The following is a 16,179-nucleotide window of genomic DNA, read 5'->3' as shown; positions in this document are numbered from 1 at the left end:
ACTTAAACTCAAATACTGACAAGTATAAATAATTCAATCCAATAATATCATAATTATTTAAATATAAAATAAGCAATAGTGTATAAGAATAACATAATCTAAAATTACATATTAACAGGAAAACTGTTTTAAAATTCCCTTACCTCTCGTTTGTACTCCTTTTCCACAGCCTTCACTGCTGCCCATTATCCCCTGCCTGACAGGCTCTGGCACCAAGATACAAGGGCTCCATTTCTGTGGTTTCCATCTGTGATGACAAAGAAGAGCAGACTAAGAATTTCACCATGACAAACATGCAAAAGAAATACATCACATAAACAGTAATTCAATAAAAATGGAGTCAAAACCAATGTCATAAAATGGAGCCCTGGCATGCACTAGGGAGGACAACACTCCACTCTACCCTAGATTCATGGTTAATGTAGTATTTCCATTTTTAAAAATGTGGACATTTTCCATATAAGCTGTAGTCCATAGGGCAAGGTGGCAGTAAAAATCCTTAAAAGCACAGATCAAACCTAGAAGGTTTACCCTCCTTATTATCTAAAATTATCTTAAAAAAAAAAAGGAAGAAAAGAAGAAGGAGGAGGAGAAGGAAAAGGGAAAGAAAGAGAGAGAGAAAAATCCCTATGTCCCACTGGAGTTTTAGAGTACCAGGGCGTGAAAATCTGAAAGTTTGGGGTGCAAACCTTCACACTTGATCTTCTGCTTCAAAAGTTTTTATAAGGTGGTGTCTAAGACTTTAAAATGATTCGGACATCTCAATAAGTCATAAAGTAAAAGAGAGGTGGGGAGTCACAGGGACCTATCTTATGTGATAGTTCACCTCACGGAAGAGGAATGGATCCACCTCTGATGAATCATCAATATTTCTCGTCCTCAAAGGAAGTATTCTCTGAGGAAGCCTTGTGGTTTCTCACTGTTTTGCTTTCTCAGGTAAACAAAACTTTCTATTTTTATGACCCACAGGACAGACTGACTTATATCCTTAAACCTGTCTCTTCAGAATGTACCAGAAAACCCAAACCTTAAGTGTAACCACAGATTCTGCTCTTTTCCTTAGTATATTTTCACACTTTTTCATACGAGCTAATACCCCTGATACGAGATGCTACTTCCAAAGATGAAACAGAAACATGAAGCAAAAATATTATTGACCAGCTTTGTGAGATGAAATAATTGGTATATACAGATCTCTAGAATTTTTTCATCTTGCAAAACTGGTCAATAATATTGCATATAATATAATCATTGACCTCACTCAAGTGGCCTCCATACTGGGAATAGTTGAGCAATTGTAGAAAAATGAAGAAACAGCTAAACAAAAACTTATCGTTTAAAGAGATCACCCCTTAATTTTAAATAATTGTAAATTTACTTTACACATGCATAGATTCATTTAGTATAATTCCAAAACACAGAAACTGAAATGGCAAGGGGTTTTTGTCCAATTTTTCAACAGGATGTAGCACTCATTCAGATTCCTTAAGTTTACTGAGGCTTTCTAGATCAAAATGAGACTATGGAGTCCAGTCTAGTTTAGTGTACTGCATAAAGTAAAATAGAAGGAATTTCAGAACTCTTGTTAAACTCAGTTTTGGAATGATAAACTTGGGCTCAGAGAGGTTAAGTGAAATGTCTGAGATTGCACAACTCAGCTGACCAGTTGTCCCTCCTAAAACCCTGGATGTTCAGCTACAGACCCTTGACCCCACGGTCAATTCTACGTAAGGATACATCACCATGCTGTCTTCCCTTTTGCTTATTAACTTAATGTGTTGGGAGAGTCTCAGATTCACAAAAAAATTTCTACAGACATTTTGGTTCTGTTTTAACTTGGTAAGCATATGAATATATCACCTTAATGGAGTCAAAAAGAAGATTCAGAAGATAATGATAAAGGTCCTATATTAGCTTGCCTCCCTAACATACCAATGAGGAGGGATGCAAAAATTGAATTGGAATCATGTTGCTCAAAATTCAAGGGTGCTTTACTAAGGAGCAGAGAATCATGCTGATAACTTGTATACATATTAAACCAGGCATCAGGAGAAACGATAACAATGATCCAATCCAGACACAGCAAAACTGGTTTCTGGGAAAAATGGCAGGTCGTCAATGATGGAAACGAGTTCAAACATGAGTGGCTAAAATGAAGTGCAACCAGAGAGTAAAGAAAGTGGACAAGAGAAAGGAAAAATCTCACTAATAACATCTAGGATTTTCTCTGATTATAAAAGCCCTGGGTTCATAAAAATGTCTAATGACATTTGATTTGGCTAATTTTTTCAGTTGGCCCCAAGAGCGCTTTTGCTCAGCTCAGAAGTTTCAATATTTATATATGGTACAAAGGGATGAATATTGACAGTGTTTCCACAGCAGCCTTGTGGTTAATGAAGGGACACTGGTAGTCTGGGCATGTTCCCAGTATTTATTCCCATCCTCCTTAAACTGGCCATTAGATGGAAACGAGAATAAAGGATTACAAAATTGATAGTAATGCAGTCTCTTCAATGACACTCTATCTAATGTGAGGAGTCTTCTTTAAAAAAAGATAGAAAGAAGGAAAAAGAAAAATAACTTGTATTTTCCTAAACAAATTAGCCCTTGAATTTCATAGCTTTAAGATATAGTTTTTCAAATAATCAGGAGAAACACTAGACATTTTTGCTAAAGGCATTTTTAAGTGTGCTATTTGAACTTTAAGACAATGTTTTGTTTTGTTTTTTCACAAATCAGTAAAACTCAACAGTGAATGGATTTAATCCAGATGTACTCTAAAGCAAAGCTTCAATCCAACATTAAAAGAATGGACATTAATGACTAAACACACAAATCTCAGGCATTGCTTTTATAAATAAAAATCACCAATTTGTCAAGAGGGAACATGTAAGTACCATATATACTTTAAAAGTCATTTTCCCTTTTTTTTAATGTACATTTTATCCATAGGTTAAACTTCTTTTTCTAAGAGGATGGTTTCTTAAAATGTGTACAAAACTTAAGAACCATTTTTTTTTAATGAAAGTAAATAATTATCTTAAAAGTACATATTTGTTCTTAGTTCTTGATTAAAAGCTTTAGAATGAAAATGATAGAATGAAGTAACTTATATGTGTATTTGTTTTCCAGGTAAAGACTATCCTGAATCTCTTTGGATCCTAATCCTTAAAATTGATTGCCTGGGTGGCAGAACTCCAGCATCTCACTTAAAATCAAAACATGTTTGTTTCTTTTGTCCTGTTAACTAGACTTTCATATTCTTTACTCGCTCAAAATATATTCAAAATAAGAGAGAAAAATATTGAGGTATTAAAGATAAACATTATCTCTTCTTACTTCTCACTAAAGCTTATCAACTATATAAAGAAAATAGGGTCATGATTTATACTAAAATCTAATGTTTATTTAAAAAGGTAACTAATTACCGATATATGGGGCACAATGAAATATCTTCACACTCTCGCTCTTCAAATAAGGTATCTGGGCATTCTTGGCCTCCGTTGGCTGCTTCCTGGATGATAATCCTGTATCGAGACTGTTTTACTGTGGCATTTCCTGAAGTAAAGGAAAAATAAAATTGTAGTGACCTTCTATGTGGATGCAGGGAAAAATCCAGGGTTAGTCGAAGGAAGGAAGGAAGGAAGGAAGGAAGGGAGTAAGGAAGGGAGGGAAGGAGGGAGGGAGGGAGGGAGGAAGGAAGGAAAGGAGGAAGAGAGGAAGGAAGGAAAGGAGGAATGGACAGAGGGAGGGAAGGAAGGAAGAAGGGAGGGAGGGAGAGAAGGGAGTGAAGGAAGGAAGAAGGGAGGGAGGGAGAGAGGGAGGGAAGGAAGGAAGAAAGGAGAGAGGGAGGAAGAAAGGGAGGGAGGGAGGGAGGAAGGGAGGGAGAGAAGTAAGAATGTGGTAAGACTACTTAGGGATTGAGAATAACAAGCAAAGACCAGGGGTTAATACTTCATATTATACTCAGTCTTACTCCTATGAGATAGATAGTTAACAGTCAATAATAGTGATTTCAAGTCTATTTGTTCTTATATGCAAAGTTCGTTTTCCAACTGTTTTACTACGCTCTAAATTAATCAGAATTTATATTAGCTATGGCATAAGAGTTACATGGCATAATCTGAGGAACCCCAGAAACCCTCTTTGATCTCAAAACAATAGCTCAAGGGCCCAGAGTTTTATATGAGCAATTCATTCCCTCCAGCAAGGCACTTCCCTCTGTGGGTAACTTTTTAAAATGCAAACACTCATTAAAATTAATACATTAGTAATTTATTTATTTATGGATATTTGTTTCTTACATTTCTTAGTCCTCATAACCTGAGACAGTATGTATATAATTGGAATTTAGGGAAAAGGCACTAAAACTGTGACAGAACAAAATATTGTCTACTTTCTGGTTTGGCTGAAAAGGAGAAGTATTAATAGGCATCTCAATAAAGACAACCGATGTTCACTTTAATGTGCTGGGGCACTCATCCCATAATCTTTAGATTCCTCTTGAATCAATAACAACGATAAAAATCAATTACATTACAGTGGCTAGTAACTATTTCAATTACCATGTGCCAAACTTGCACTAGATATAAAGATACAAATTCTTGAACTTACAATTAAACAGAAAGAAAAGGAGGCAGATAGAGATACACCAAGTTTAAGACATCATTAGAGCGAGAAGTATCAACAGTGGGCAGTGTTAGGAGAGTAGAGAAGAAAGAGTAATCATTTTTGTCTCTGGAAATCAGACAGCTCCGGGAGGAGGTAGATTTTATTCTGGAACTTGAAATCTTAATAGAAAAAGAAAAAAGGCTGAAGCCATTCTGGCCCAAGGAAAGTTTGAGAAAAGCCACTGCTGAGACATAAATGGGTGCATGGAAATCATAGAATAAGACAGGTAGCCGCATTCAGGTGGAAAATGTGTGCATTTGGCTTGTGAGTGTGCACATGTTGAGGGCAGGTTGCAAAGAATGAATAGAAGGGGTGGTATAGGAAAACATGGAATTAATTAGTAGGTTCGGGACAGATAATGGATCTAACTATATTAAGAAGAAAATTTCTAGAAAGCCAGCAAACTAAGTGGAGTGTGACAAAAGGGGGAAAAAAAGAGCTTTCATTAAAATTATATATTCACATGATTTTTTTTAAAAAAATCTTTAGTACAAAGACTTATAGTGAGAAACAACTGACCCACAACCAATTCCCTGTCTTCCTTCCAGAACACTTTGAACTCTATTTAGTTCTTCTGTGGTTATCTCCTAATTTATAAATAATAAGCTTATGTCATTGCTTCTTTTTTTTTTTAAACGTTTTATTTATTTATTCATGAGAGACAGACAGAGAGAGAGAGAGAGCGAGAGGGGCAGAGGGAGAAGCAGGCTCCCAAGGAGTAGGGAGCCTGATGCGGGACTCGATCCCAAGACCCTGGGATCACGACCTGAGCCGAAGACAGACGCTTAACCATCTGAGCCACCCAGGCGCCCGCTTATGTCATTGCTTCTTGATTCATTAGTTTTAGATATCATTTATTGACTTTCTGCTATAACTGATGGGAGTTTACTTTGCACCACCTTTCAATTTTTTAAAATTGTATCACTATTTTTATGCCTCTAATGGTTATTTAAAGGCTTTAAATAGCCCATTTTTTTCCATTCCCACTACTCATTCCTGCCCTCTATCAGACCAGCCACCACCGTTCTAAAGAATCTCTGTGGGTAGATGAGCTAACTCTTCTCTTGCCGTCCACATTCCTGGTAAGTTAGGTCATAGCTTCCTGTGCTGCATCATCACTTTCTCTACTCCTCAGTCTTGTCTATTAAGTTTTTCATAAATGTGTTTAGAGCTCTCATCCACTGATGGTCTTCTCTTATTTTTTTAACAAGGAATTAGGGCTTTTATAATTCATTTCTATTATTTTAATGAGATTATGGAAAGAAGAGGAAACCAGTATACTTATACATTTCATGGTCTTGACTAAGTTAAGCAGATGTATAGGATCTTTTTCATCTACTTACAGATCTATTCCCCTGCTTTTTTTTTTTTTTTTTACCCATATTTAATCTACTGTCTACTTAGGGAACTAATCATAGGAGTGTATCAGTGACTCCCTTGTCCATTGGCTTCTGGTTGGGTTTGGGCAACAGAAGGATGGGGCACACAATACAAGGAGAAAAGATGATAAGAGAAGAGAAAGATCAGGGAATTTATTCCACCAGATTTCATCTTCTGGATCACCTCAGTTTGTTCTTTACCCCAACCAAAAGCCATGGTTTCAATGGAATGGCCCTTTCCTACAGTTATAGTCCTACTAATTGTTCCTACCTCTATCAAATTTCAGTATCCTAAATGTCACTAGTCCAGGTACTGAACCACCCCCTGTGACCTTAAGTAACCCTTACCAGTCTTTTGTAAATAACCCCTTCATTAAATTTTCCCCAGTTGCCCCATTTGAATGGGCCACCTGTTTCCTACCAGGACATGCTAATAAAATCAAAGGAGACATGCTACTATATGACAGGGAAGAATGTTATAATTGGCCCTTTCCTAAAAGTACTTAAGGTCCTGTGAGGAGTATAAAATAGAAGGTTAAAGAGAGGGAAAAAAAGTGTAATTAAAACAGTTCTAGTGAAAAGCTGAGCGTCTTCCCTTTAAGTTCAGGAACAAGACAAAAATGCTCACTCTTGCCACTTTAATTCAACATAGTATCGGAAGTCTTAGTCACAGAAATTAGACAAGATAAAGAAATAAAAGCATCCAAATTGGAAAGGAAGAAGTAAAACTCACTATTTGCAGATGACATGATACTACATAGAGAAAACTCTAAAGACTCCACCAAAAAAGCTATTAGAACTAATAAATGAATTCAGTAAAGTTGCAGGATACAAAATTAACATGCAGGAATTGGTTGTATTTCTATACACTAACAACCAGCTATCAGAAAGAAAAAAAATTAAGAAAACAATCCCATTTACAATTGCATCAAAAATAATAAAATACCTAGGAATAAATTTAGCCAGGGAGGTAGAAGACATGTACTCTCAAAACTTCAAGACACTGATGAAAGAAACTGAAGAAGAAAAAAATAAATGGAAAGGTATACCATGCTCATGGATTGGAAGAATTAATATTATTAAAATGTCCATACTATCCGAAGAAATCTACATATTCAGTGCAATCCCCATCAAAATACCAATGGTATTTTTCACAAAACTAGAATAAGAAATCCTAAAATTTGTAAAGAACCATGAAAGATCCAAAATAGTCAAAGCAATCCTGAGAAAAAACAACAAAGTGGAGCAATCAATCATACTCTCTGATTTCAAAGTATACTACAAAGTATATAACAGTAATCAAAATAGCATGGTACTGGCACAAAAACAGACATATAGATCAATGAATTAGAATAGAAATAAAATATAAACAGAAATAAATCCACACTTACATGGTCAATTAATCTACAGCAAAACAGATAATATACAATGAGGAAAAGACAGTCTCTTCCATAAATGGTGTCAGGAAAACTGGACAGCTACATGCAAAAGAATGAACCTGGACCACTATCTTATACCATACACAAAAATAAATTAAAAATGGATTAACAACTTGAATATAACATCTGAAACCATAAAACCCCTAGAAGAAAAGATAGGCAGTAAGCTCTGTGACATTGGTACTTTGTGGACCAGTCTGTCAGGCAAGAGCAACAACAGCTAAAATAAACAATTATATTTATTTTGTCAAACTAAAAAAACTTTTGCACAGCAAAGAAAACCATCAACAAAACAGAAAGACAACCTACTGAATAAGAAGATATTTGCAAATTATATAATCTGAGAAGAGGTTAATATCCAAGGGGAGCCTGGGTGGCTCCGTCGTTAAGCATGTGCCTTTGGCTAGGGTCATGATGCCAGGGTCATGGGATCGAGCCACGCATTGGGCTCCCTGCTCAGCGGGAAGCCTGCTTCTCCCTCTCCCACTCCCCCTGCTTGTGTTCCCTCTCTCGCTGTGTCTCTCTCTGTCAAATAAATAAATAAAATCTTTTAAAAAAAAGGTTAATATCCAAAATATATAATGAACTCATGCAGCTTCATATAAAAAAAAATTGAAACATGAGCAGTGGACTTAAATAGATGTTTTTCCAAAGAAGACATGCATATGGCCAACAGACACATGGAACAATGTTTAACATCACTAATGATCAGAGAAGTGCAAATCAAAACCACAATGAGTATTACCTCACCCTGTCAAATTGGCTATTATCAAAAACACAAAAAATAACAAGTGCTGGTGAGAATGTGGAGAAAAGGGAACCCTTGTGCACTGTTGGGAATGAAAACAGTATGGAGGCTCCTTAAAAAATTAAATGTAGAACTACCATATAATCCAGCAATTCCACTTCAGGTTATTTATCTGAAAAAAAAATGAAAACATCAATTCAAAGAGATCTATGCATCCCTCTGTTCACTGAAGCATTATTTACAATAGCCAAGATACAGAAACAATCTAAGTGCACATCAATAGCTGAATGGATAAAGAAAATGTGCTATATATACACAATAGAATCTTATTCAGCCATAAGAAATGAATATCTTTCCATTTGCAACAACTTGGAAGGAACTAGAGGGCATTATGCTAAATGAAAGTCAGACAGAGAAACAAGTATCATATCATTTCACTTATATGTGGAATCTAAAAAGCGAGACAAACAAAACAAAATAGAAACAGACTTGTAGATACAAGAAACAAACTGTTGGTTACCAAAGGGGGCAGGGGTGGGGGGGTGGGTGAAATAGGGAAAGGGGATTACAAGGTACAAACTTCTAGTTATAAAATAAGTAAGTCATGGGGATGTACTTTTTAGCATCAGGAATATAGTTAATAATATTCTAATAATTTTATATGGTGACAGATGCTAACTAGACATCATGGGAATCATTTCATAATGCATAAAAATATTGAATCACTATAATGTACGCCTGAAACTAACAGGATATTGTATATCAATTATACTTCAATAAAGAAATAAAACAGTTCTGCATAATAATATAAAGCTATCTTCATCTGGGTGGGGCCAGCTTTGTAAGTAATTATGCCTTTAGGAATAAGTCTCTTCTCCCATTGTCAGTTAATTCCAGTTACACTGCACTTACTCTGAAAATTATTACTTACTTAAGATTTGTATATGTGTGGGTTTCTGTGTGTATGTGTGTGGGTTTCTGTGTGTGGGTTTCTGTGTGTGTATGTTGTCCATACATACACCCATACATGGGTTATCTTAGAAGACCCAGAAATAAAAATTGAAAAGAATAGGAAAAATGAAACAGATGCCTTTACCTCACATTAAGAAAGAACATGGATCAGTATCTCTCCCCTCCCACTGCATGCATGTGTACATGCAGGCATGCATGCATATGCACACACACACACACACACACACACACACACACACACACACAATGAACACTCCCACACAGAGGTTTTCTGCTTTATGGTGTAATTCCAGGTCAAGTCATTCAAAGTTTAGGGAACATAGTTGCATTGATTATCCTGCCCTACAGAGGTTCAGGTTGGGGCTGAGAAAGATGGATTCCATGGGCAAAACAAACTTTTAGAATAGAGGCTAGATTTTTTCAGCAAGAAAGCTGATTGACACTGTACAGAAATGAAGAAAACGTGCATGTTTTCAAAGAGAGAAATAGAGATAAGGGATGATCTTGACGTAGGGAAACAACACCAGGATCTGCGAGATAGCTGTTAAAAATTTCTTTTTCTGTGTAATGTGTTTCTTGGTCCTTAAACTTTGGAATGGTCATATTTAGCATTCAGCTTTAAAGGATTTTCCACCCTCTGTGACGTAAGTGCCTCAACTTATAACCAGACGTACAGCAGAGTCAGTTGTGCACAAGCGACATGATTTAGCCGGTGTCATGGAAACTTAAGGGCAGGCAGTGTCTGGGAACAGTCAGTAGTGTTCTCACTCCACCTCTACTTCGGAGCCAGCCTGGAGGGAGCAGTTCTGTACCAAGGAAGGACAATAATTCCAGAAATCCAAGAAGTAATTAGCAAGAGAATAGGATGCATCTGGTAGCACCCAACATCAAGGTCTGAAGTCAGAGAGCAGAGGATGAGCAAAAGGCTAAGTGGAAGCTCTCAGGAACTGATGTCAAACAGAGCCTCCCTTTCTGTTGAATACACCGAAAATGATTTCAGGGAAGTAGACAGAGAATGGAAGATAGTGACTTTGAAGGTGGCAAAGATTTGGATTACCTATGTGTGTAAAATGCATTATAAGTTTCCGGGAATTGTCTCCTTAGTCTATATCAGATCTGCTTCTGGGCATTTTGCATATGCTATCTTATTTTATTTTATTTTTTATTTTTTTATTTTTTATTTTTTTAAAGAGGAGAGCAGTTTCTTCTCTCTCTCTTTTTTTAAGATTTTATTTATTTGTGAGAGAGAGAGCACAAGCAGGGGAAGCAGCAAGCAGAGGGAGAAGCAGACTCCCCACTGAGCAGGGAGCCAGATGCGAGGCTCGATCCCAGGACCCTGGGATCATGACCTGAGCCAAAGGCAGACGCCCAACCGACCAAGCCACCCAAGCGTCCCTGCTATCTTATTTTAAAATTATCATTATTGTTTCCATTTTACAGATAAGAAAATGGAGGGTGGGGGACTTATATCATTTGCCCAAAGTCGCCTAGCTAGTTCTAAAACTTTTAAAACTATGCCATTAAAACTGTGGCTTAACAGACATCGAAGCACATGATCTCTCCATAAGAGACTTCATGGTGAAACAAAGAGGGAGGGGCATTCCAGGGAGGAGTTCATATCATAATTCCTCTGTTATTCCCAAGGAATACCTCTTCCTTTTTAATCAATTCTTCAGTTGGAAGAAGGTTTCAAGTGCCAATAAACACAGTGCTTGTGGGGCTTGGTGAGTGATGCTTCCAATCTTATTAGGCCTATGAAAAATAACAATAAATTAAAGTTCCTGTTTGCAAACATAAACTGTTCAGCCATGATTATGGCTAATAAACAACTAGTCTAAATTCAATTTTGATTTATGTATATTTTATCACCACTTAGTCATCAGGCAAAATTACATTTAAGTTATTAATTATAGCCAAAAGAAGTAACATTTAGAGAAGATGGCAGCTTAAACATCAAGAGCCATATTTAACATCAGAAATATACAAGTGAGTTATTTATCAGTATAGAAAGAATAAGAGAGATTTATAGATTCTCTGTGAAGGTCTATACCAGTCTTTTCCCAGAAAGATGGTAGCAAAGGTGAATGAAATCGTCTGTAAAGAGTAGCTCTGGGTGATTCACAGCCAGGCAAGCTAGGGCACATCATACTGAACTGAAGATCATGAGTGCTAGTCCCTGGTGTCAGGGTTAGTCAATCAAAGACCGGGGCTAAAGAATTGACCCCCTAAGTTTCCAATTGATTTGAAGTCTGAGAGCAGGCAAAGAGCAAGTAGAGCATGGTAGAGCACAGTGAATATGAGCACTGGTTGACAGGAGAGGCAGGCTACAGAGGAGCACAGGAGGGGAGTTTTCTAAAAGCAAGTGAGTGTGCAAAGTAGATGTGGGATGATTGTGTATATCAGCAATATCTATTAATGCCTATTGACTATCAGCAGATATTCTGCTGCCAATCTGCAGAAATCTGAAAGTAGATTAAAAACAATCACTGCTCTGGCGTTCCCTTGTTTCTCAATTATTGCCATTATTAATAGGTCTAACAGATCTTAGCAACCCATTCTGCTTCATGGCACCAATATTCTTCCAGGCTCATTGCCTTAAAACTCTTGATTCTCATCCGGTGCTCTTTGTCCTCCCCATTTACATATCAAGTTTACCATTAAACAAACAGAACCAAAAATCTGCTGGTGATTCCCCTCTAATTGATCTTGACGCAAAAGGATGGCACCAATATTTGAAGATTCCTATCATACAAAAAAAAAAAAAAAAACACACGAAAATACTTCCTGAGGTTGAGTTACAACCCAGGTGCCTACTACATTCCAGGTAAGTCCTTTAATCTTGCTAAACCTCAGCTTCCTTGGTTGTAAAACAGACCAAATAAAAGTTTCTACTCCGTATGATTGCCAGGAGGATTCAATGAAATACTGCCTGTAAAGCACATGCATATTGCCTGATACCAGGAGTCTTCTCCAACATGAGTTCATGAGAGAAGGTGAGAAGAAAGATTTAAAATATATATATAGAAGAGGAAACCCTTCAAGAGTTGAGGCTTCTTCACATTAAAAGAAAAATGTGACAAACAAACTGGTCTTCTATTCAGTGCTATGTTTTGGGCCATGTTCCAAGCATCCAGGAGTAGACCACGAGTGGCTGAAAATCAACCCACATTCCTGGTAAATTAAATTACAATTGCAAGGCAATTTGTATCCACCACTTTCTTGTATCATTGGAGAGGAACAGATAAGGTGATCAAATACCTTGTTTGCTCAGAGAAGTCCTAGTTAATGCCTGTTATCCCGGCTTACATAAGAAGAGCTCATCCACTTGCTTTCAGCAGTGCCTCTGTTTGTATGAAAATTATATGATCACTCTAAAAAAACACCATCCCCCCATGCAAATGTAAGAAACAAGCACATTTTGTTTCTCACTGCAGCATAGGGTTGCATTTCAAATGTATGGAAAAGGTAGACTGCACTGCTGCTCTTAAAATTATCTACTCAATCTGATCATTGGGCCTTTTTATTTCTTGCCACAGAATTCTGCTTCAGATAGCAGTTCATGCATCTGAAGAAGATGGTCTTGTGCCCCAAGCACACTTGTTCATGAATCATTAAATTAAAAATGAAAGGGAAAGGAAAGTATAGGGCTTACCTGAAGATAATTGACTGGAGCTACGTGATACGTGTTGTTATGATAGAAACATCATGAATGAAAGCTATATAACTAAAGAGAAGTGGTGTTCAATCAAAGTGAAGCATTATTATAAGAGAAAACAACTTTCACTTGGCAAAAATTCCAAATGGTCATTAAGAAGTCTGTTTCTATGTCAGTTCAATGGACAGACAGAGATCACAGTATGATGTCAGACAGCACGAGTTTCTTCAACATTAAATCCCCTAAAAAGAATATTCTGTCTACTAATCATACACAAGTGAATGCCCCTCTCTAGTCTATTCACAATCATTGCTGAGATTTCCTTTTAGGAAAGGTACAAACCAGGATTCGCCACCAGCCCAACTAGCTCCCACTTAAATCTGGAGAAACAGATACTGTGACTCTGAGTTCTTGGACGGAAGCACTTAACACATACAGTGTTGTCATTGTTGATAAATATTTATCAGGTCTCTGCTATATATGTAGGAGACACACATAGGTGCTGTGCGTGATACTGAAGCGTACGTACATGCATTATTAAATCTCCCCAGTGAAGCAGAAGTGAAACTTGATGGATGGATAATAATGTAGAAGTTCTCCACAGTTTTATAAGTATTCAAAGATGATAATATAAACTTTGTATTTACTATCCAAAGCCCAACGATCCAGTATGCTCAGTCTTTGTTTGAGGAGCAATGGAAGGGTTAAATAGTGCACACCACAATGCCCTAGAAAAACTCTGAGGAGAGTTTTCATGTACTTCTTTCCTATTCATCTTGGTGTTCCAGATAGAAAGCAGATACATCAAAAGTTGTCTCCCCCAACCCCCTAAGTTCCCTCCCAGCCTAGACCTCCAAGTACTTCAAAATGAACACTGAGCCTATCTACATACCAATGAAATTAAACAAAATTGCAAAGCTTTTCTGCTAAACTTTCCAGGACTATTGAAAATAAGCTCTGGGATATCTATATACTTCTTTCATTTTAAAATGTTGCCTGAAAAAAAATGTACTCTATATTCTTAAATGTTCATAATCATCACTCACTTTGCAACAGAGGCCACATTCAATGGCTCTGGCAACAGACCGGACCTCCAGGGCTCTGATTTCTAATCCCAGCTCATTACTGAATTGCTATATGACCTTGGGCAATGCACTTAACCTTTCAGAGCTTCAATTTTCTTGCTTATCCTATGTGGGTAATACTGTTGAGCCAACTCATAGGACAGCTGTTAGGAATGCCTAATTAAGTTGGATTTAAAGCATTTTGCAAATGTAATGTGTGTGGTTTGTGTGTGTGTGTGTGTGTGTGTCCACTTAAAATTCCTTATTCCTTAAAAATGCAAACCCTTAATTTCAGGTGAAGCAACTCATGTTTATACCTGCATAAACTATCTGGGACAACCGCCGAGGCAAATAAACATGTTCTCTCTATGGCACATACCATACACTCACTGAAGCCTATGCAATAGTTCTAATTTCGAGGGACTATCTCCAGATTCCTCTACTTGCTATCCTCACCACTGCAGCTCTTAAAACATCTGCAATTTGTAAAGCTGACCTTATCAAATAGTGACCACCTTTGAGTGTGGCCCTTCCTTTCTCTATATATGATAACTGAAGTCACCCACGACTGATCTTGCTTTCTACTCAACCCATGTTGTCCTTAATGCTGGCTACATATTAGAATCTCAAGGGATGCTTTTACATACTCCTAATGCCCTCCCCCAGCCCAAACTATTTAAATCAGAATCTCTGGTGGGTGGTGCCCAAATATTGGTATGTTTAAAAAATCTCCAGGGCAGAGAATCACTGATTTAGCACATTTAAAGCTCGCATGCCTTATTCTTCCAATATGTAAAACAGGAAAAAGACAACGAAGCATGCTTAACCAAGCAATAGAAAACAAATGAGCACTAGCTAAATCATTAATGCTTTCAACACATTTAAAAAATGCAACCTGCCCTCTAGCTAAGTACATCATAATGGGTATAATTGGAAATGTGTACTATAAATGAGGAGGGTTAACAACACTATTTATAATGACAATTTGCACTTCTCTTTTCTTCGCTGCAACCCGTGCTGAAATGACAGGGATTTATTTTCCCTCCATGCAGACCCCTTTTCATTTTAGCAGATGAAATGTCTAGTGGCTGCTTGCTACAGGGAATCCTAACACATTGTACTCCATCAGCCTTAATAGTGAAATACTCTGCAACACCACACTGCATTGTATATAGACAGGTTTGAGGGACACAGATGTCATCAAGATATAAACTCAAGACATAATCATCATTAGGCATGAATACTGAATCATATATTCAAAACAATTCTTTTAAATAATCCGTATTACCCTAACTTTTTAATGCTTTATGCCTTCATGGGCATAAAAGGTTGCTATTACTGCCCAGCATTGTGTTGACAGCTAGAGGACAGAAGGACTTCCAGGTCAAGCTTATGTGTCACAGCCCAACGAGAACACAACTCAGGGATATACAACTAGCAACTTCAGACCCTCAGATCCTCTGTTCTTCTTACAGATAAGTCAAGTGTATCCTTTAGCCATCTGCCTGCCATGCTCAAAATGCACCACCACTCACTATGGCTCAACCACTTGAATCCTCGGTTCTGCAACTTTGTGCAATGTCCCTTCTAGGATGTGTCTACAAGTAAAAAATGGTTTACCTGAATGTAAGGTGTGGGGGATCCTTTAGACATTAATATCAGTTGTGATATTAAAGTTGTTTTGGGGATAGTAGTAAGACAAGTTAAAGTAACTGTAAAGATAAACCAATCAAAATAAAGTTTTCCACTTCTAACTATAAATTTTAGCACAATGTAGACAAAGACTCTTAATTATCCCTTGTATGCATGAGCTGCATGTTATTTCCTGTCTTCTTGTTTTCATTATTTTGCAGCATCAACATAAAGCCTCTAGGTTTTGAAATTCCTTTTTTTGGCTTAGTATTGATGTAATAACTTGACTTAGAATTGGTGAGTCTGGAATGTCAATCAGGTATGGGAACTTAGGAAAATATTTATCTTCTGGTACCTCGAAAGGAAGTAATTAGAATAACTTATCTGGGGCTTTAAAGAAGAATAATCAGGTAATGGAATGTAATTAGTTCAGGGTTTGGAATCTGGTAATATGTAACAAGGTTTGTTGGGGGACAGGTTAGTGTTGGGGTAAGTGTATTCCTTCTCCCTCCTCATCTAGGTAACCCTTTATGCTTCCTTTGAGACTGAACAGATGGTCACCTCTTTCAAGAAGTCTTTCCCACCCTACCCTCAGCCAAGCAGCCCTCTTCCCATGCTT

General features: G+C 37.2%; 1 protein-coding gene across 1 annotated transcript in view; it reads right to left on the bottom strand.

The window, feature by feature from the left end:
* Positions 1-16,179, bottom strand: part of THSD7B (thrombospondin type 1 domain containing 7B) — a 772,830-nt gene that overhangs the window by 341,692 nt on the left and 414,959 nt on the right. Inside the window, exons 10-11 of the mRNA XM_027590003.2 lie at positions 3,429-3,558; positions 144-247 (exon numbers count right to left, since the gene is read on the bottom strand). Coding sequence (XP_027445804.2) covers positions 144-247; positions 3,429-3,558 — 234 coding nt within the window. The remainder of the gene's footprint in view (positions 1-143; positions 248-3,428; positions 3,559-16,179) is intronic.

Source organism: Zalophus californianus, chromosome 3 (assembly GCF_009762305.2).
Source record: "Zalophus californianus isolate mZalCal1 chromosome 3, mZalCal1.pri.v2, whole genome shotgun sequence".
NCBI classification, from domain to species: domain Eukaryota; kingdom Metazoa; phylum Chordata; class Mammalia; order Carnivora; family Otariidae; genus Zalophus; species Zalophus californianus.
This window is presented reverse-complemented; position numbering and strand designations above follow the sequence as displayed.